The sequence below is a fragment of the Synchiropus splendidus genome, chromosome 2, assembly GCF_027744825.2.
Source record: "Synchiropus splendidus isolate RoL2022-P1 chromosome 2, RoL_Sspl_1.0, whole genome shotgun sequence".
In the NCBI taxonomy this organism is placed as follows: Eukaryota; Metazoa; Chordata; class Actinopteri; order Syngnathiformes; family Callionymidae; genus Synchiropus; species Synchiropus splendidus.
The window spans coordinates 14626226-14647962 of NC_071335.1; the positions used below are offsets into that span (position 1 = coordinate 14626226).

The following is a 21737-nucleotide window of genomic DNA, read 5'->3' on the forward strand; positions in this document are numbered from 1 at the left end:
TCGGCTGGGATTGTATAACACCTGCTCTTATTTAACTGAAGAAAATCTGGTTCAGCTAATGTTTGCCGTCATGACTAAATATTTGCTCTGGCCTCTTTCACTCTGTTGTCATGTTGTTTATGTGATGTGAATGTTGACTGGTTGCATGTTCAAGTCCGGTGCAAGACAGTTTGAAGAGGAAAAAAAAAAAAAAAAAACATTAACGTGTTGAAAATGCGTTGACTGCAGTGAATCTTCATGACATTTTGAACAACGCCTTATTTCCTTGCAGTTGCTGTCGATATGAACTCGGTTACCACCGGCGTCTGCCGACTCTATTCACATATTCACATCATTGCAGATATTGTGACTTTCAGTGGACTAAAGAGAGAGAACAATGTATTCTATTTGGTAAAACAGGCCAGTATGAAAGTGCTGTTGTGGTGTTCTCTAGGGTTTGTGTTTACAATGTTATGCTTTGAGCAGGTTTTTGAGCATTCAGTGCCTCGATCCGTTATGTGGGGTTGTTGCAGTTTGCATGAGGAAAGCGTTATTGGCCACTGTGATGTTTGTCTGTAAGTTACATTTAGATGCTCAAGCAGGGAACTGACATTGTACTTGTACGTTTCATGAATCCTTTACGGATCCCCAATAAATAAATAAGTACTTAAGTACATGAGAAGTAGAAGGAAAGGGAACATGCAAGCCTGATGCTTGTACTATGAGGTGAGCTCCCTGCTTTACATTAGAAGAATCAAATTTATTGCCATGGTCAGTAGTTACATTAGTTAGTTTTTTAGACATGGACTTCACTAAAACCACACACACACAAAAAAATCCCATTATTTGGCCTTGGAGATGTTCGTACAAAGTTCAGCACAAAGTGAAGTTCAAAAAAATTTGAGCATCACCTCATTTCAAAGACAAAAACATACAGATATTTTTCAGTGACCAAATGTCTCTTTTTCATGAATCATCAAACCTTTTTAAAAAATGTCTCCGGAAAATTTCCTGAAAAAGAAATATCAGTGCGACAACTGCGATATCCATAGCTTTTGTGCTTCTGCAAGCAGGACATCACGTTCAATCCCAGCTGAACAGAACGAATCATTACACAAGAAAAATAGACTGAGCAAAACTTGGGATTTGAACAGCAGAAAGGTGCGACACTGCACCAACAGCTTGCACAGAGACTAGGATTTTGGAAATAGTTCAAAAATGAAAGAAAGAAAATGTTAGTTGACTCAACATTGTTTCTTGCAACATGTAATCGCCGACATTTGATGTGATTTTGGACTATTAAGTCATAATTCCGTTGTTGTCCTGAATGCAGCACAGTGCACCTATATCGCAAACCACTGTTTCCAAAATTCAACTTGTTACGAATTAAAATGTGTTCGTCAAGAGGTGTGGTTTATGCTACATGTGCACACCCACTCCAATTCCACGTGACACTAAAAAAAATCTTAACAAACATTGGTCCTCCAGCACCATGAAAACAAATGTGAAACAAGTGTATTAAACAAAATACAGACACGAATAAAGGTAATATTCTTTGCGAGAACATGTCACTAGGAAACGGTTGGTGGTTTGTTCACAAATGGATTGAGAAAGTGGTGAGGCAGAAGAGCCTCTTCTTCTGCTGTACTGTGCATGTCAGAGTACTTCGGTACTAACGCTCACTGCACATCTGAAGTATCGGACAGTGTCATTTTGTTTCATAAAAACGGAAGGTTTAATCTACAATCTATCAGGGCCAGAGATAGATTTGAGTGTGCTCATTTTCGGAAACCCAGCCGGTGAACTGTTGCTTTCCGCACTGAGATATGTTTCGCCACCAGCCATCCAAGGACAGCAATAATAATAACAATAATAATAATAGTAATAACTGACTTAATTGTATGAAACAAGTTAGATAAAAGTTCAAGCATGATTTGAATGATGGTTGATTCCAGCTGGGACAAATTGGATCTGTGAATGTCTGTGTGAATGCCCGAAGACGTGCACCTTAGTGTGTCCATTTTATTCTGTTTTTATTTTATTTTATTTCTCCATTTCAAGATGTGTGTGACCAAAACAGCCAGTTTATTTCCTTCACATACACAAATCAGGGTCATCTTTCTTAAGCACATCCTGTGAGAATAAAATGAACCTGCGCTAAATAAAATAAAACTAAAATAAAAATCCACAAAATAGTGAAAGTGAAAGTGAAAGGATGAAAAAAAGCAGCGCTGAACTGAATGTAGCAACGGTTGTAAAGAGAATTGAAAAGAAGAAAATCCAAAACATGCCTTTTGTGACCTATTTATTTTCATTGATTTTATTTACTTTTTCCCTTTGAAAACAGCAAAAGCTGGAACTGTGTTCTCGATAGAAGTGCAGCCAAATATGATTCAAATGTGTAATTCAGGTAGTAACCTCAGAAACAGGAACTTTGGAGCAAGGCATGAACCAAGAGTAGAAATTTAAAAAAAGAGTTGCACACACTGGTAACCATCAAGTGATGAAGTTGGGTTGGCAGTGACATAAAATACACAAACTGGATTTTACAGGATGGCTCTGTTATGCCCACCATTCGACTCTTTTTAGACAGTCCCTTGTGAAATAGCAAATTGTCAACCCTTCCAAAGTTGTCTCCATTCGTTCACAATCATAACATTGTGGGCATCTTTCTATTAATGTTTTGGTGTAAAAATATTTTGAAAACCACGGTCACAGTAGTTACGCTACTGCGTCTGAGTGCCTGAGGGAATGTGACTGACTCAGAATATCCACAGTGAAGCTGTTTCCCATGTTGTGACTGGGAGTCCATTCGCCATGACTCAGAGTCTACAAGCCCCACATTCTGGTCCTGATGGTTTGCTTCCTGTCCTAACCTCCTCGCCGTTCGCCCCCACACGCCGCAAAGCTGTCAACATAGGACACACAGTGATTTTGCACATCATCGCTAGAGTGATGTTAATAAACGGCAACACATTTGACGCTCCAGTCTATGCACATCAGCAGCACGGTGACTAAATACGTAACAGTAGCGGCATTCTAGTCAGAGCAAATAAATGGGCCCTATGATTTTTCACGATCACGGAAACATCTTCCCCGACCCCATGTAAATGGGGGGACCTTTGTATTATCCACCTTTCAGTGCCGACCTGGTCCTTCAATCTTCGCACCTATTCCCCTACGAAACGTTGTCTTTATAATCGTTGCCTTTGTAGTTTTTATGTGTTTTGTTATGAAAAAGAGCTGGTTGCTGGGATATGAGCACAATGAGGCGCTCTGCCATGTTGATGGTTTTACTATGTGACATGTCAACAACAAGCATTTCTATCGGTCAGATGAAATTTCGGAAAAAATCATTGGTGTCAAAAGATAAAGGCCACATTTTCACTCAGTGAAATAACAGGTTGTGTAAGTTTGCTTTGAAAAACACCAAGTTTGAATAAAAACAAAGAGAAAAAAAAAAAAATATATATATATATATATATGTACAAAAAATGTGCATCTGGTGTGCAAGAAGCTTTATGCGTGGCGAATGTACTTGAGCCAAAAGTAATGATGATGGATGGACGTAGTACACCACAGTCTTTCACTGTCTACCAAGTGAAGTGAAGTACAGTAGGGCTGACCTTTGTCAGAAACGCTCCAGATCTGCCCAGTACCGTGTCTAATAGAGGATGACTTCCACCACTGAATCCAGGACCGTGGATTGCCGGTAGCTGTCAACGTGCCCAGCCTCTCTTGAGCACAAAAAAAAAAACAGACACGCGGGCAAACAGGAACTAGCCGCACAAAATAGGACTGAATAAAACCTGATCATGACCAAGGTTTAGTGAAGAAATATATTTTGACTGATATTTTCAGAAGCTTTCAAACCTTTTCTTAAGCAGCCAGCAGAAAGTCAGTGTATACTGCAAAGTGACAGCACAGATCATGGACTAGCCAGATGAATGGAACAGATAACCACATGCTCTTTCACTTTAAAACTCTGGTTGACCTTTTCAACAAAGTTTGAGGGAAGACTCAACATGCACGAAAATAAGGATAATTGGAAAAGTTAGTGTCTAAGCTCCGGAAAAGAGCCTGGAAATGTATCCAAACAATCTTCTGGAACATATGTTTTTTGGGTCAGTTTTGCTCTCTGTAGATAGCGGTAGTCAATAAAAGTCTCGGTGCATCAGGGGGCTGAATTAAGGCTGGTAAAGGTATTTTCATTTTATCTCTCCAGCTTTGTTAAATCCCTTCAAAGACTTTCTTATACATATAATAAAGCCAGTGCACATGTTCAAACACGGATGCGGACCCCTGCTACCAGGCGCTGTAATTGTCTCCTGTGGGATTTTCATAGCGACACATTGCGACCATCTGATGCCTCCTGGTGATTCATCCCTGGTCGTCCTTTGTCCTTTTTTGTGTTATGTTTTTAAACAGCCAGTGGTTTATAATAGTCTTTTTTGAGCATTTTTTTTATCTCCATCTCTATGTAACGTAACACGCACTATTGCCATTGTTCCCAGTGAGTATTCCATCTCAGGATTAGTTCGCATTGAAATAGTTTGATGGTTGGCCTCCATTCTCAAAAACAAATCTGTCAACGTGAAGATCTTTTTGAATGGAGAAAATATGAACTGAAAGCACAGTGGGAAGGACAGCACAGCTGAAGTGTTGCAGCCTCACCGCAAGTTTGAAATTGTACTCAAACTGAAGACTTGCTCCATCCATGCCCACATTTTGATGCGATTCATAGCCATCAATTTATATCTAGTGAGCTTTGTGTATCATCGATTTTTAGCAATGAAGCAAGAAGCAAATTAGATTTCACCCCGTATACAAACACAAAGTGAAAACAGCCGGTGCAGACCACCAGAGAAGCCTTTAGTCGTATATGTCTAACACATTTTTAATATGTTTGGGGGGGTTTTTTATCTTCAAAAGAGACATGACGCTTGTGTGCATACACGTTCATTAAGCCATTTTCCAGATGGGTTTCTCTCCGTGGCTCTCCACTTAGGGGGTGAGCGGAAACTTCCCCGACTCTAGATGTGTAATTGAATAGAAAAGGATTTTAATGGCATATTAAGCTGCTCCTGTAGGCAGCCGCGATTGATTTTGACTTTGCTGTATTGTAAACAAACAGTGGTAAATGTGGCTGCTGCTCAATTATGGAGAACTCGGTCACAGCTCCGAATCGTACCATCACTCCTCCACTGCAGCGTCAATTTCAAGTGCCTCTATAATACAATCTCTATTACTTAGCTTCTGCTGACAGATATCGTGCATGCTCATCGCCTTTTCACTCATTCATCCAACGTCTTCCACTCATTCTTGATGCTGCAGGGCCTCGAGGAACTGTGGACACGACTGTGAAGTGAAATTATCCAGGGCTCGGGAAACTCTGGACTCTTGCTGTGCAACTCCGATATATATATATATAAGTTTAAATCCATACTTCCTCACTTCTACTTCCACTGAAGAAGCAGTGGGATGGGAGTCACACAGATCCCCACCTGACTGGTATTGATCACTGCCAATGGCTCTGTACTCTGTGGGCTACCAGAATTGTTATTAATATTTCAGGACTTATGATGATGAAGAATTTTACTTTTGATGTACTTCCGTATTACACTGTGGTTGATGGATCCGTTTCCTTTATTAGATTATTTGAAGCAACCGGTTCAGTTCATTGTTCAGCAGTGATGGTTAGATGAGGTATCATGACACGGTATCGCCAGGTTGATGAAACAGTGGCCACTAGATGGCGCTCTTGGTTTAGTAATGATGTGAGGTTTCATTGAATTCGCTGTTCAAGTCCAAACATTTTACAGCAGACAGTGCCATCTAGTAGCCTCTGAAAATCCGGACAGTGTTTCTTGAAACCTCATCTATGCTTAAGTGCTGTGTCATGAAACACTCTCGTGTTCAGTATTATTGTTGCACAGGCATGTGCTCTCACCGCTCTCAATCATTTGGTGCATTTCAAGGAACAAAACAATATAGAGTTATAGAGAATATAGAGTTACACCTGTTTAAAAAAAAACATTTTTTGTTATATGTATGTTTTTATCTGTCACTGTAATAATAAATGTAACTGAAAATACCACAAGTATAAGGGTTTTCTCCGCAATTTTTATGTGACATTAAATAAGATTAATTTGATTTATTCATTACAGAGCATCATAATTTATCACACACTTTTTTATAATCACCTGAGAGCACTAGAAGTATTGATATCGAAGTTTAACATTTCATTGAAACGGAGCCTAAGTTGAAACCAAAGCCATGATGATTCAGCTAAGGACTGAGGTGCGTGTAATAAACTGTGCTCATGCCACAGAGACAAATGTCACAGTGAGGATGGATTCATTTACTCATCTCAGGTGGGTGACTCCAAATGTGCCTCTATTTGGTGTGTGCGCCCATGAAGTCTAAGTCATTTTATTCAGCCCAACTATCTGGAGAAAGTGAAATCTGAATAACTGTTGTACTCCACAATCTCGACTATATTTCTGCAACATAACAACAAGACTGTTTATTATTATTTAAAGCGTCTTGTGCTTTGGTTGTAATGCCAGCTTTTATTTCCAGCAATATTGACTACTGTAGTGCACTTCTTTTTCTTCTTCCCAGAGAAATTTATTGGCCATTAACTGTAAGTAGAAAATATGGCTGCTCCCTTAAACAGACAGACAGAGAACATGTCTACAGAATTTTAGGATCTCTGTGTTGGTTATGATTTATTCGTTCATCTATTCTCTGCTGTATAAATCTACTCCGGTTACACTTATTTACGATTCATTTACAAGGGAGCTCTCAGCTCTGTGAAAGTGTCTTAAATGTAGGGTCAAAATTAGTCTGGCTTTCCTCAAGGTTGATTTTTATTTTCTTTTCCATTCATTTAACATTGTTTATAAGCTTTGGTGTTTCAATGATCCAGTGCGTTGGTGTAGGCTGCCACCTGGGAAGGGTTTACCACCCACCACTCCATTTTCCAGACTCACTGCCCAGTGGACTGGATCATTAGAAATCAGACTACGGTTGGCCTGTGGGAGCCTGAACTATCGCTCTTGTACTGCGAGCCAAGCATTGCCCATTACTTGAGCTGCATCATGGGAATTACATTGGGCGAATGCAGTTGAGGGACATTCTCCTAAATAATTCAACCATTGCCCTTTTACCTTGGCGTGCAGTGTTGGCAACTTGGCGATGTTGCCGCTAAATTTGGCGACTTTCCAATTCCTATTGGTGACTTGCATTGCAGAAAACGACTAGCGAAATATTCTTTGTGGCTCAAGTTTCTGTGACAAACGTGTATTGCTGCTGTCTTTAGCACTCAAATGAGTCATTTTCTCATTGAGGTGTTCATAAATAAGTCGCACAAGCCGCAATGCATATTAAGTGATGATGTAACTGTAGCGACTTTTGTTTGAGGTTCCATCATGAGGAGGCAGTGACAAAGTCATCGTGATGTTTCAGGTGCCTCACCTTCATGGGCTGATGTTATACCACAATGCAGCGTGCATCTGCTCACACTACATGCTGGTGGTGGGTAGATGCAGTTTCATGAAACAGTATTGCAGGTTTGATGAAACAGTGTCCTAATTTTCACAGGCCACTAGATGGTGCTCTTGGTTTAGAAGTGACATGAGGGTTTCATTGAACTACAGTGGTACCTCGGTTTTCGAACGTCCTGGAATTCAAACAAATCGGGGTTCGAACAAAAATTTAGAGATTTTTTTGCTTCAAAGGAAAATCCAGAACTCGAAGCTGGAAAAAACGTAGCGTGCACGGACTGATCAGCTGACCCTCGACGCGCCTTGTTATTGTGTATAACGCAGCCTCTGTATGCAGACGTGTCCCATTGAGGTGTAAAACCTTTCCTGTCTCTGGTCCACTTGACGGCTGTGTCACCTCTGGAATGTGTTGGACAAAACCTCTGGCCACTGACTTTCCCTTCTCGTCTTATCTTCTGAGTCAGAAATGTTGGATTTCTCCACTTTAATGTGAAGCACCAAGTGTCGATCAGCAGCAGCAGCATTTTGTTTTTCCGCTTTCCCCATCCCGATCCATGAATTATCTCTTGTTGCATTCACTCGACGCTGCTGTTTTTGTTTGTTTGTTTTGTATTTTTTGTGACAAATGATGGAAATGTTTTATTGTTCTTTCAAAACAGCAACATTTGAGCTTCTCGTACAAATGATATAACGCAGCATGCATTTTAAAACGAACGCCTCGGCACACGTTACAACACGCGTCCAAGTGTGTCCGGCTTGTCTGTCCTGCCAGACATGGTCATAACCTGCATAAAAATAGTCTTCATTAACATTTAACATCATTTTTCAGAATGTCAGATGAATGAAAGTCACATTAGCCCTTGAGGGATAAGAAGAACCTGGAAAAGTGAATAAGAATATTAATCTGATGGACCAAAAGATCATTCTATCTATCCCTCCAGCTGCTGTCTCGGAGGTGGCGTCATCCAAAAGCCACATTCCCTTCATTACAGGACTTGTCGAGAGAGAAAGGGCACATGCTGTCAAAGTATGTTGAGTCTCAACTTGTTTGACTGTCATAAATGTAATGAATGGCCCCAGCCAGAGCCTGTCAGAGGCTTGCTGGAACGCTCTTGTCAAGTCGTATCGTCATCATGGTTAATCATTAGTTTTCCTCAAACATTTACTTGACTTTTTCCTCACACTGCTGAGGTAAATTGAAAATAAGCTATTCCTTGACATGCCCCTCTATGTCTTGTGGAAATGGTTACACCTTCTCATTTCCTTTCTATGAAATCCTTTTACAGCAACCCTCCATGTGTCATTTCTCACAATTTTCTCTTCCCCTGACAGTTCTCAGGGAATGAAACTCTCTCGATGTAAGCCAGTCTCGCATCGCTTTAAGAAAACGAAATTGTCTCTGTCTGCGGTTGGACTGCACAGAATGATACGGATTATTGAAGTGTGCGATAATGATAGCAGCATGACAACAATAAGCTGTTGCAATAAAAAATATCTGAGTGGAAAGTGGTTCATGAATAGTGAAAAGTTCTGGAGAGCTAAAGGCGTCGCTCTGCGAAAAACAAAAAAACAAATACGACAATTACAGCTGGAATATGCAGCCAACATTTGCATATTTGTCCTCTTCTAAAATTATATTTATTGCTTTTATCTCCCTTTCTATTAAACTTGCATAAATTAGACATTAGAAACACTGAAAAGATATTTTGTGCGTCGCAACAATAACCTTTTTTCTGCCGTCATAAAGCCAAACTCCTGCTGCGTCTTCATTGAAAATAAAACGGAAAAAACGTTGCCCCTGGAAATTGCTCTCTTAAAAAACGATAGCTATATGTAATCCCAAATGAAATGATGCGATGAAAGCAGCAGTTTAAATTCATCTTAAATAGAATTGAATTAAAAAAAAATCCCATACAGCTGAGTAGCAGACTGTGAGTTGAGCCCTGCCTATAGACGGCCAATGGAACCAACTTCCTCAGAGCATCAAGCTGCTTACTGACTAATGGAATGGTCTTGTCCTCACATTTCCATTCCCATTTCAGGAAAAACCTGTGTCCACACCAGCTACAAAATTTCATAGTAGTTGTGCAACACATTCTCACTCGTATGGCATCACATCATGACTGTCATCACGTGGACTTTTGCTTCCAATGTTGACGGAGAAGTCAACCTTCCGTTTTAGTGTTGACACGTGGGCGTTTTAATGGAGTCAAATGTATCCTCTCCTGTGTGACATTCTAAAGGAGTGGATGGGTTTAGCTAATGCAGCTGTGAGGTCAGATGTAGCACAGAGTACTGACTTACACGCACAAGTCCTAATAATCGGCTCTTGCATTTGACAAGGGAGGTCTGCCATTTTGTTAACATTATGCCTGCGTAAAAGAACAAGGAGGCGGTATAGAACTTGCCCCTAAAAGCTTGTGTAATGTATGCAACAAAAACACAAACATGGCGAGCGCAATGAAAACTGTGCGAGATATTGGTGTGGTACGATTACATATTGTAGTTGAGCTGTTGTTACGGGTCACTCTTGACTCCAAAAAATCGGCATTAAGACATTAGAGAAAGCCACCGCAAGGCGACCCCTATCTAACATGTTCTCACTTCTTGGACTTGGCTGAGTGGACTTTTTCTTCCTGGGCTGACGCAGAAGGCAACCAACACTGCTTCGGCTTTCAATTGAATCAAATGGTTCCCTCTTGTCTCATTTCTTGAAGCTGGAAGCAACACTCATAATAAAAAAATAAAAATAAAAAACAATGTTTAGAGACATACAGTTTGATGTCACTTGGTTGATACAGCACCATGTGCCTCACACACACTGTATACAAAAGCTAAGCTAATGCTTCAAGCCACCAGCTGATCATGTTGATGATTGTTACCGTTAATAAAAAATAAATAAATAGTTAAAATATAATAAATAAAGAAAAAAATAAATTCATAGTCATGAGTTGTTATTGAAAACTTTGTCCATTTATTTCCCTTGTTGCGCTCCTACACCACACGTGTGACTTCCTGACACCCACTCATATTCGACTCTTTGCATTTAGCATTCAGAAACCAGCTGTCCAAAACTGTTTGGCCTCTGGGTGGCGGATGTTTCCCCCCAATTATCGAGCTGCCAATCATCCCCACAGCCGACGCTCCTCACACAAACATCGCAACACTGAGCTACGACAGGTTTATACAGATGTTAAATCAAGACACTGCACAATTTTGGCATCAAAAATGAGTGGCTGTGTCGTGCAGACGAGGTTGAGACAAATCCGTTCTATTTCAGCTTCAGTGAGTTTCACTTGGAAGAAACGCCAGTCCAGCGCACGTGTATGGAGGCAATCCACACCAACATTATGTGGACATGTTGCTATATGCACCTTAGTTATTATCAGTATGAAGACGTGGAACAGAAAAAAATGTTAAGTGGCCTTCAAATTGAATTTGGTAATGTGCACAGGGAGGCTGATCATTACTATGTGCATCATAAACGTTGGCGTCCCACAGTCTACTAACACATGCAGTCGCAGGAGGCCCATATGTTTCCTAGCATGAGACTGAATTGGACAGACATTCATTGGATTAAATATGTTCTTCTCAGCAGGCTTCAAGTCAAACAGAATAAGTCGATACATGTGTCCTTCCCCAGTGTCTGAGCTGTAGTGCTCAACACCTGAACAGGATTATCAAGACTAAATCTGAAGTTGGGCAGAGAAGAAGGTTGAGGATCATGTGATATCGCTCATTGCAGTTATGGGTGCTGAAACAACATGGTTGGAGATGAAGATAGACCTGAAAGTGGACCACCATTTTATCGCTCATCTCCAGTATGATATGATCTTCCATCATTACAATACAGTTCTAACATGTACGCCGTTTCTACACTGCAGACTTATTCCCACTTACACAGCTCCTTTATAAAGCAAAGATAATTCCAATGTTTCAGTTTAAAGTATGACCAGCTTAAAAGGAGTTTGTTCTCTGTTGAGTAATTGGGTGTGAAGATAACATGAAGGGAAGGCTTTATCTTTTAGCCCAGAGCTTTTCCGAATGGCAGAGAGGAGACAGAGGGTTTACGATTTTACTGAAGAGTTTTAAAACAAAGCTTTGCCATAATCAAGTGGAAGGATCTCGGTTATATACTGCACGATAGACAAACAGTTATTTACTTTTGTGGACGCCGGGCAAATCGCTCTTTTGAGTGAAGACACTGGTGGCCTCCGTTTATCTTTTTTTTTTTTTTTTTCCCTCAGAATACATGACACTTTCTTCAGAAGCTGCTGCTAGCATATCCTGCTAGTCGCTGTTGTGAAGTGAAACCACATTTGTTGGTTCAGTCAAGTCCAAGATTTTTAATACTCTGTCTTCATTTATTCATGGGGCCGATTCACTGAGATCACTTGTGGACTCATTTGTGCCCGACTTGGCAGCAGTACATGTTTGGAGAGACACGAGCCAGAAGAATCCAGCAGAGTCCTACAAGCCGAAAGGTCGTACCCTGTGGCGTTTATTGGACAGTCCTTGAAATAAAACACAAATTAAGTAGTGAGTATTACTGGCTCCACACTGCTAAAGATAGACGGTGTTTGCAAGTACCTTCCGGATTAAATAAGACACACAAAGGTTTGTCGAGGGTAAATTAATGTACTTTTATTGTCTCCATTCAGAAAATGCAACCCAAATGTCATATTCATTTTAGCAAATTTACTTGTCTTGGTTACACGTTGTGTGCTTATCTTTGTTTGAGAACACGCACAACATGTTCGGAAACCTGCTGCAGAGTGAATAAAAACCCTCTTTGCTATCACAGTATCCAACCTTAGATCCATGGGTGAAAATGGCTGAATGACATTTGTAGTCTTATATCCAGTGCTCTAAAACAGTGGTCCCCGACCCCCGGGCCGGGGACCGGTACCGGTCCGTGGATCAATTGGTACCGGGCCACACAAGACTAACCTTTATTTTGAAAAATGACCGGCTTCTCTTGGTTAAGCCTCAGTCACTTGAGAACCAAACTGTGAGCCGCAAGCTTGCAAAATGAGCCAGAAACAGCCGTCTTTGGAAAGTTTCTTTGCGAAGAGGAAAAGGCTCAGTGAAGAGACAGAAGAAGAGCCCACGACTTCCGTGAAGAAGAACGTTTTTAACAGACAATAGTTGGAGTTGTACTTGAAATATGGATTCGTCATGATCGGTGAGTCCCAGGTGCCAAACACGCAAACATGCAGAGGCCTTATCTGAAGGTTCAAAGTGGCAACTTCATACCACCCAGGCTTCAAATGGTCAAGAGTAGACTGGTCCGCGGTGATAAAAAGGTTGGGGACCACTGCTCTATAAGGTGTCTCCCATTGCAAAAATGTCGCTTTTTGCATTTTTAGTATTGCATAGAAAATATAAAATAACCATCTGGTGTTTACATAAAATAAAATGAATAAACAAAAGCTCAGTCAAATGAGACTGAGCGCTATAGATGGGCTCATGAGCTCACATTTGGTACCTGTGGGTAATCAGTATTCGCCGGTTGTTTCGAGGAGTACAAGCAAAATCCAAAATGTGAAAGTAATTAGGTCGAACATTTGAATGAATTAACTGTTGGCTCCGTGACATTGCACTTCTCTGGCCTTTTGACCCAAACAGCGCATCGCAGCATGCATACAAAACACAGCGGCACCACAGATACACAGCTAGATACTCAGCTGCAAGGAGGCGGGATGCTGCTTTCTATTCTTCATCCATCGCGCATGAGGAGGCTCCACTCATGTGTCTTTTAGGAATCTTATGACTCACGTATTTGACAGTTTGTATTTCTCATGTGTGCAAATGTAAGCTTGTGTACACCCTTGAATGGTGTGTTTGTAACATCATCTACCCATGTTGTTGGGCTGTGCTACTGCCACCTACTCTCTTGTTCTCATTTGAAATGAATGGTATCAATGAGGAGCTCTAGAAGCTACTACGCTTAGTCCTCACAAGAATCTCATTAACCTGATGACAGCGTAGGGTCAAGGGACTCTCTTCCTGCAGTGATTAAATCTGCCCACACTGAGCACTGGTGTGAAGTAGTTGTGGTTGCAGTGAGTGGACCTTTCAGTCACCGATACAACTGACTCCGTCTTTCTATGGACAGGCTCTGTGTCCTAGTGCAGCATAGTTATGGCATCCCACTGGACATGCAGATGCAGGATGTGTTTTCCTAGCATGAGATTGAATGGTCCATGTAGACGGTTCTGGTCCAAATGCAAACGTCCCTAAGATTTGTATGTGTTGTTGAGCGGCAGTGATTTCCTTCAGCATCTGTTTTTTCAGTGGGTCGCTCTTCTTTAATGGGCAGTTGGCACTAGGAATCTCCTTCACATGATCCAGTGAGCATCCACTCACCACCTCCGCACTTACTCATCTTACTTTTTCCTTTTTTTTTTTTTGTCACCTCTTGCGTCTCTAATTGCTCCATTTTCACTCACTTCCCCTGAAAGTGAATTATATACGCCAAAATCAAGCTATTTTTCAAGGCAGTGTTTGATCCAATTCCATTATGTCCTGGTAATGTAAAGAACTCACTGAGCCACCCATTCATGAGACTCCTGTGTTGCCAACTTGGCGACTTTGTCGCTAAATCTGGTGACTTTCCAAATCCTCTTGGCGCCGTTTTAAAATTGACGCGCAACAAATCTTTCCGGTCCTGTATCCGTGAGACGCATCTCATGCCGCCGTCTTCCGCAAGCAGCGAGTTCCGCTGCGAGTATCAGCGCCGAAGCCCACGCAGGCGAAGGTCACTCTCATTCACTGAAATGTCTCAGAGAAGCCTCTGCTGCAGTTGGAGACCGGAACATACTGCAAATGAATCTGCACGCGCAACGCCACTTATGCAAATGAGGCAATGATTTCATTTAGCCACTGTACCGATCGCCAATAGCAAGTTCCCTCGCTGATGAATTTGTCGCCACTTTGGTTAAGATCCATTTCCTCTTGGCGACTTCTATTATGAAAAGCAACCAGCGACAAATCTAGTTTTTTTTCCGGTCCTGGGTTCCACAATAACATCATTTAGCAGCTTCCAAACAGCCAGGCGCGACTTTCCTTCCTGAGGAGTCGGCAGCACTGGGGAGACTCGCGGAGGCCATTATCAGGAAACACCTATCACCGTAATGTGACACTAACATAGTATGAGAAACACTGGAACAGCGGGAAATGAGCCAAACACTCAAGGGAGGTTTGATCAGAGCCTTGTTTCAGAAAACAAATGAAATGAAGAGGTTACTGCACTTGAAGAGGTGACTTTTTATTAGATAGAGGCTGTTCACGTAAATATCATTGTTGTATATGGTATTAACAGCTTATTCACGCCAATATAGTGAACAGTCTAGTAATCTGAAAACACAGCAGGGGCAATGTAAATGAATATATTATAGCCATATTGTTTATTAAGCCCTTGCACATACAGTGGAATGTGTATTTAGTGCATCACGTTGGAGGCCTCTGTGCTCGTGCTGACCGACGCGTGTACGTTTCATCTCAGCGACAAGTGTTCATTGAGAGGGATGGACGACTGGCAGACGTCTGTTTATTATTGTGAAGTGCTAAGACTGTACACAGCTTCTGGTTAAACAAGGCAACTGCCTGAATCAGGCGTTTGTCGAATTGTACTCGGGAGTAAAACATCATAAATAAGAAGCTCTCAGGTGTGAGGTTTGTTTTATTTTCTGCGGAAATATCCAACAGCTCGTCCTTCTTCTGCAAAGAGCCTCCAGGCTCCTTTGACATCTTCGCTCCCTAGAACGCTGTTATTGTTAAGACTGCATGATTTCCTCGGATGCTTGTTAAACTGCGTCAAACTTTTGATTTGACTTTCATTTCACCAACTCCACTCTCGATTTTCTTGCGTCCCTTTGCCCCCAGCAGGGGCACGGAACACTGGTTTTAGTGGCTTAAGTCAGGGGTTCTTAAGCTTTTTTGATCTTGGGGCCCACCTTTCCCAGAACAAATGCACCATATTAAATCTACTTACAGGTAAACAAACCAAAACTTTGTGAAATGACATGAAACCATGTGATCGTCGCAAAGATATTTATTTGTCAGAAAATTGGAAAAACTGAATACAATTCTGAATAAAAGGAATATAGTAAAGACATGTCTAAATATCATAAAATAAAAATAATACATTTTATTTAGACTCCAAAGAAGATATAAATGAAGTGTAAATAAAAGTATCGCCATTTCAAAATATCTTCTTTTCAAGAACTTCTCCATAGTTGTTAACTATCACAGATTTACAGCTGTCAAGTCAATTCAGTGACACACGACTGCCACCATATGTGGCTCATGTATTAAAACAGAGCGCCCACACGACCCAAAGATGTAAAGCAAAAAAACATCTAGCGGCCCTCTAGAACGCACTCGCACTTTTAATTCTTTGGATTCTGTTCACACTTTTGTGTCATGGAAAAACGTGTGGGTTGGTTTAACATTATACAGGTTTTATTTTTCTACAAACTCTTATCTACTGACCATCAGGTGTGGTTCTCAGGAAGGCAGTCAGCGCTGGTCACATCTGCAGCTGCAATGCAGTGAGGGTAGGGAGTCCATGGAAACTTTGGGTTTACATGGTGGAAGTGTAAAGGTTTACTGACAGATGGTGAGCTTGGCAGCTTTTGACAGCATGAGGTGACATATTGGAATTGAACCAGCATGCACCAACCCACTCACTGCCATGTTTTCAGCGAACACATTTCCGTCTGTGGTCAATATGCTCTGATCGACTTCCACTGCTTATTTCAGTCTAGAATTGTACTCAAGTGTGAAGCTGTGGGAAGATCCGACGGGGGAGAACATCCAGCTCATGTGCTTTCTAGTGAACATGTACTGCGCGTCTGAGTACTCAGCAGGTGTGCTGAAGATTTAAAGACATTAGATGAGGAAAGCCTATGACCCAGGAGGTAACCTTTGATGTGTTCGGAGAAAACCTGTGTACAGTCATCCATGTCGGATTGGGGAAAGCTGAAACACCTTTCATTGAGCACTCATGCATCATTGGGGAATCTCCTCTTGCCCTGATATTTGGCTGACAATGGCCTTCTCCCAGTAAAGACAGCGCCTTGATATGTTAAGTGGTTGGCAGCTGGTGCGAAGGTGGACTTCTTGGCTCCCATGCCTGCCGGAAGAACAAGAGAAGATGTGTACTTTTTTAAAGTATATTACTGAATATGTAGTCTTTCGAGATTTATGTTGCAGCTCGGTATTATTTATGCATGAACTCCGTGACTTTCCAAATGTTCCTTCAGAAATCATAAGTTACTGTTCAGAGGCAGAAAGTAGTGGGCAGATGTAGCTGCTTCTGTTTATAGATATGTTTCTGTGTCTATCTCTGAAACAAATGATCTTCTGTTTACCCTCCTCTGCCGTTCTCTCCCTCCTTCTCTGTTTCATTTTTGTTGACTCTATTTGCCTCCCTCATCTCAAGATTTATCACTTTGAAAGCTGAAAGCTGGGAGGTCGATTCTTACAGCAGCTTTTGGCACCTATCCTGAGACTGAGCTGCAATTTCTTCAAGCTTCTTTTCCTCCCCTTTATATGGCTGGTCGTTTCAATTGATCCATTTTGGTTACTCTTTTGAGTCCGTTTGAATGTCAAGGTATTGTGTTAGCATTTTCACATTTTAGTTAGAATTCATTTCACCTTTGAAACAGCTGTTTAGATTAAATAATAGTCTCGGTGGGCCAAACTAGTATTTTTAAATATGCCTTTGGTTGGGCTTCAGTCCCCAATTTCTCTCACCACATTTGTTCGGTTTGGGGAATCTGAATGGTATTTGTCATTGTCTCGGGTTGTTGCAGTAATAAATATTTGCATAATGCACATTTGTCTGCTCCCCTGGTGATAAGACCGTAGAAATTGCAGGGTGCAACAACTGCACATGATAAAGGACACGGCAGCGCCGGTATTAAGAAAGAGCGGTAGACTGAGAGATATAGGGAGAGAAGGGGGGCATCGAAGAGAAGCTAAGCAGGTCTGCCCAAAGAGGTGCTTAAACCTGCTGACGTGTCGGTCTGGGGTGGTTTCTTGCAGGAGCTGCAATGCTAGTCAAAGTGGAGCGACGTGTCCCGAACTGCTCACTTGCTTGATCTTCATTTGTGCCTTACAAATTCAACGTAAACAGAAGCTGAAAACACGCGCTCCAGAACGTATTTAAAAAGATTACCTCTGGCGAGGATTCGTGTTTCTCTATGTGAAAAGAGGTAAACTGTGCAGAGACATTGGGATGTGTCATTGTATATTACAGGGACGCTTACGTCCTTTGTTCTCCAGAGAACATTTGTTTTTAGGAGAGGACATGTATTTGTAAGATTAAAACCAGAAATGCCGAGAGTAAAATCCAACAAAGGAAGGAGAACTGCGAATACAAGGCATTGTAGGCATTGCAAGACTGAATAAAAACAAAAACCTCCATGACTCAAAAATAGTTTTTGGCTCATGGCAGAAACATATTGTCTTGACACGGAAAGCACTCTAGTTTAGGAAACCAGACATTCAGTTTGTAGGTGGACAGTCCGGTTTTTAACGTCACTCTAGACGCACATTTGTCCTTTATATCGGTGCACCTGAATAATATCTTGTTAATATCTTGGTCTCGGCTGGTGTGGTCTTGAGTACAACACTGTAAAACCCCATTTGCTGAAAGCAATGTCCAGTGATAAATAGTGATGGGTGGGTGATTCATGACACAGTACTGAGGTGTCACGAAACAGTGTCGTGATTTTCAGAGGCCACCAGATGGCAGTGTCATCTGTACAATGTTTGGACTTGAACAGCTGATTCAGTGGTACCGCACATCATTTCTAAACCAAGAGCGCCATCTAGTGGCCTCTAAAAATGAGGACACTGTTTCATTGACCTCTCGGTACTGTTCCATGATACCTCATGTACCCATCACTAGTGTCCCGATTTCCAGGCCACGAATGGTAATGTTTTGACTAGACCAAATAATCCAATGAAACCTCACATCATCTCTAAACTAACAGCACCATATAGAGTGACTTTGTTTGCTATCGAGTGGTTAGAATAGCATTGATTATTACGGTGTGCTCCATCTAAAGGAGCTTCCACGACTGTCTGTCAAACATTGTATGTATAAGGAAAAGCACCAGATGGTCTTCCTTGAAGCAGCTAGTATATTACAATCATGGATCAAAATGTCTTTCAGTGAATAGAATCCAAACAGAGTCACTGTACATGGCTCTCAAGCATTCAGTGTGTGACAGTGGGTGACAAGTCACAGGCAAGATGGGGTATTTCTCCCGCATAAAAACAACATCCTCAGAGTGACGCAGGAGTGGAACATACTGAACAGCAAGTAGTGACCAGGTTAACAGTGGGAGCTGGGCCAAGTCGAAGTCATGCATTGCTTTGGTTTCCTCTGTGCTGCATGTAAACCGAGAGAAGGTGATGCAATCTGACGTGGCGAGCTGCTGCCTTAGTCGGGCTACTCTCTGCATGTAATCGTAGTATGAGTCAGTAATATAGTTAATCTATGAGATTGTTATTACCCATTCTATGCATGTATTTGCTAGATACCCATCAGTATTTAAAACCTTCATAAACTATTACAGTTAAAGCCTTGCACATTGTTAGAATGGTCGACATGGCCACCGTCAACCAACCAACCAGTACCCAGTCGTATACTATCAAATCTCACATTATGAGCTGAGATCAAAACTTGAGACTGTATCATATTAAGCACACAATCCATTGTAGAGGGGAATACTCACAGTCCATGGGTTTTAATTATTCACAATTCCTCAAATTGGTCTCCTGTTTGCTCCTGTGGACATGGCCTCCCTAGCGCTAGGTCACAGCTAACGCTAGCTTGGTAGTCAAAACCAATCATTGGGCAACACCAAAACAATATCAAATGATCCATAACAGCATGTTTTGTGTCCACAGTGAGTTGAATGTGCATTTAGTTTTAGTGATTCGATTGAATTCTTACAAAGTACAGTGGTACCTCGGTTTTCGAACATCCTGGACTTCAAACAACTTCAAACGAGTTCAAACAAAAATTTCGAGATTTTTTTGCTTCGGATTTCGAACAAAAATCCAGAACTCCAACGCCCCCGAAATAAGCCGGAAAAAACATAACGTGCGTGGACCAATCAGCTGACCCACGACGCGCTCTGTTATTGTGTATAACGCAGCCTCTGTATGCAGACGTGTCCCGTTAGCTACATTTACTGACTGTTTTTTCTTCATATTGAGGTGTAAAACCTTTCCTGTCTCCACACTGGACCGTGGTAGAGTGTCACAGGGGAGGTGCTCGCTCTCCAGGGTTTGATGTCCTGTTGTGGGCTGGAGCTGGGACAGGGATGAGGCGAGTCTGGAACAGAGCGTGACTTGGTTTATGACTTTGTCACAGCCAAACTGCACAGAAGCGCACATTCAGAGCTGGACACGCACCGGGCACCTCTTCACTTCTGGAGAGGCGTCACTCACTCGGCAACCCCTCCCACATGCAGCGGCCACACACATAGAGGAACAGCGCACCTGCAGCAGACACTCTACATTCACTCCTACAAAAGCCTATTTTAAGGCTTGGAACGCATTATTTCTTTTTCCATTCATTGTAATGGGAAAAATCGATTCAGATTTCGAACAACTTGCTTCTTGAACGGCCGTCTGGAATGGACACAAGAAACAAAAACAACAGCATAAAAGTGTGGAGATACCATCTGAACCTTCTGAAATCCACATCACATCCGAAGACCTTCTTTGCTGAACTAATGAAACCCAACAGAAGTTCTCAAAATATACAAGAACTTCACACAGAACTTAATTTTGCCTTGTACCTAGCACACAAGAATCGTTGTAAGAGTTGCCACCAAAAGTGTCCTTTTTGTGAAGATTAAGTTTCAGCTCGGACCTTTTCCATTAGTAAAGTGGTTGTTAGATTAAACAGAAAATGAAACCCAAACAATTTGTCTCCTTTAATGACGCTGCGTGTCCTGACTGAGGGGGAGAAGTGAACGCATCATTCTTGATTTGCCTGTAGCCTTCAGCTAGTGCTCTATACCTGTATTTCAAACAAGAATTGATTCATCCTCGGTGAATACCAAAATAAATCTCAATATGTTCGTGCCCTGAAGCAAAAGCAAGGAAATGGTAAAGTAAAACAGAAAAAAAATGCCACATTATCGTCACGCAATATGCAAAGTACACGTCTCAACGCGATTTCTTTCTCGCACTCCAAACAAAAGTTGCTCTGTCACTCATAATCTACATGAATAAACATTAGCAGCTGTTAAATATTTATAATTGACTCCTCTATTTATGTTTATTTGACTGGGAGTGCTTAAGTAAATATGACTCTTGCATACAGCAACACCTCCGAATGACTGAGTCCTCCTCTGAGTGAGTGAGATAGCGCTTGTTCATGTGCACTGCCCATTGAGCTGGAATAAATCGGACAGCATTACATCTGTCAGGCCGTGGAAAGCACCCACTGCTTTAAACAGAGTGGAAAAATAATATGTTGAAGCCCTCGACTGTTGTACAATAATTAATCCTGCGAGATTATTGAGGCAACTGCATGAAGACGGAGCATAGGTTTGGATTTTTTTTTTACTGGCTAGCTGATAATTTATGGTGAGTTGCGCGTGGCGGTGTAAACTCTGAAGAGTGAATAACAGCTCAGGACAGATCTGGAAAGAATAACCTGTGATAAATGATGGAATGTTTCTCACTGGCCGTGTTCTTTTTCAAGCATCCGTCTTTGCTCTTCCCTTGTAGGACAGCCCGCTGATCCTGCAGTCGGACAGAAATGTGACTGTCAATGCTCGGAATGATAAGGGAGAGCTGACTGGTCAACTCACAGTAGGTAAGAACCCAACACAGGAGGTCAGCACACATGTCTATCCGCTGCTAAACCGCACAAAACAAATCTTATTTTGATCCATTTTCTTTGTTATTTATCATTCGCGTGGCTTGGGTGGGCTCAGATCCGTAATTGCATTGTACCTCTCCCCCTCTGTCTGTTCTAAATCTGCCATCAATTTCCATTAGGCCTTCCCACAGATGCTGACAGCTGTACTGTTTTCTGACTACATCATTTTTTCTCAGGCTCTCATTGAATTAATGAGAAACGTGTGTATACCAGAACACATAACTCAATGGTCATAGAGCGGCATTAGCCATGACACATTCCGATGAAGAGCGATAAATCACCTGCAAGTTTCAAAAGTTGTACGCTAGAACTTTTTTATTTCCTTCAAT

The 21737-nt window shown here is 41.6% G+C and overlaps 1 protein-coding gene across 2 annotated transcripts in view; it reads left to right on the top strand.

The window, feature by feature from the left end:
* Positions 1–21737, top strand: part of LOC128754737 (zeta-sarcoglycan-like) — a 263859-nt gene that overhangs the window by 184674 nt on the left and 57448 nt on the right. For both annotated transcript variants that reach the window (XM_053857566.1, XM_053857567.1), the window contains exon 6: positions 21255–21342. In XM_053857566.1, the coding sequence (XP_053713541.1) occupies positions 21255–21342 (88 nt within the window). The remainder of the gene's footprint in view (positions 1–21254; positions 21343–21737) is intronic.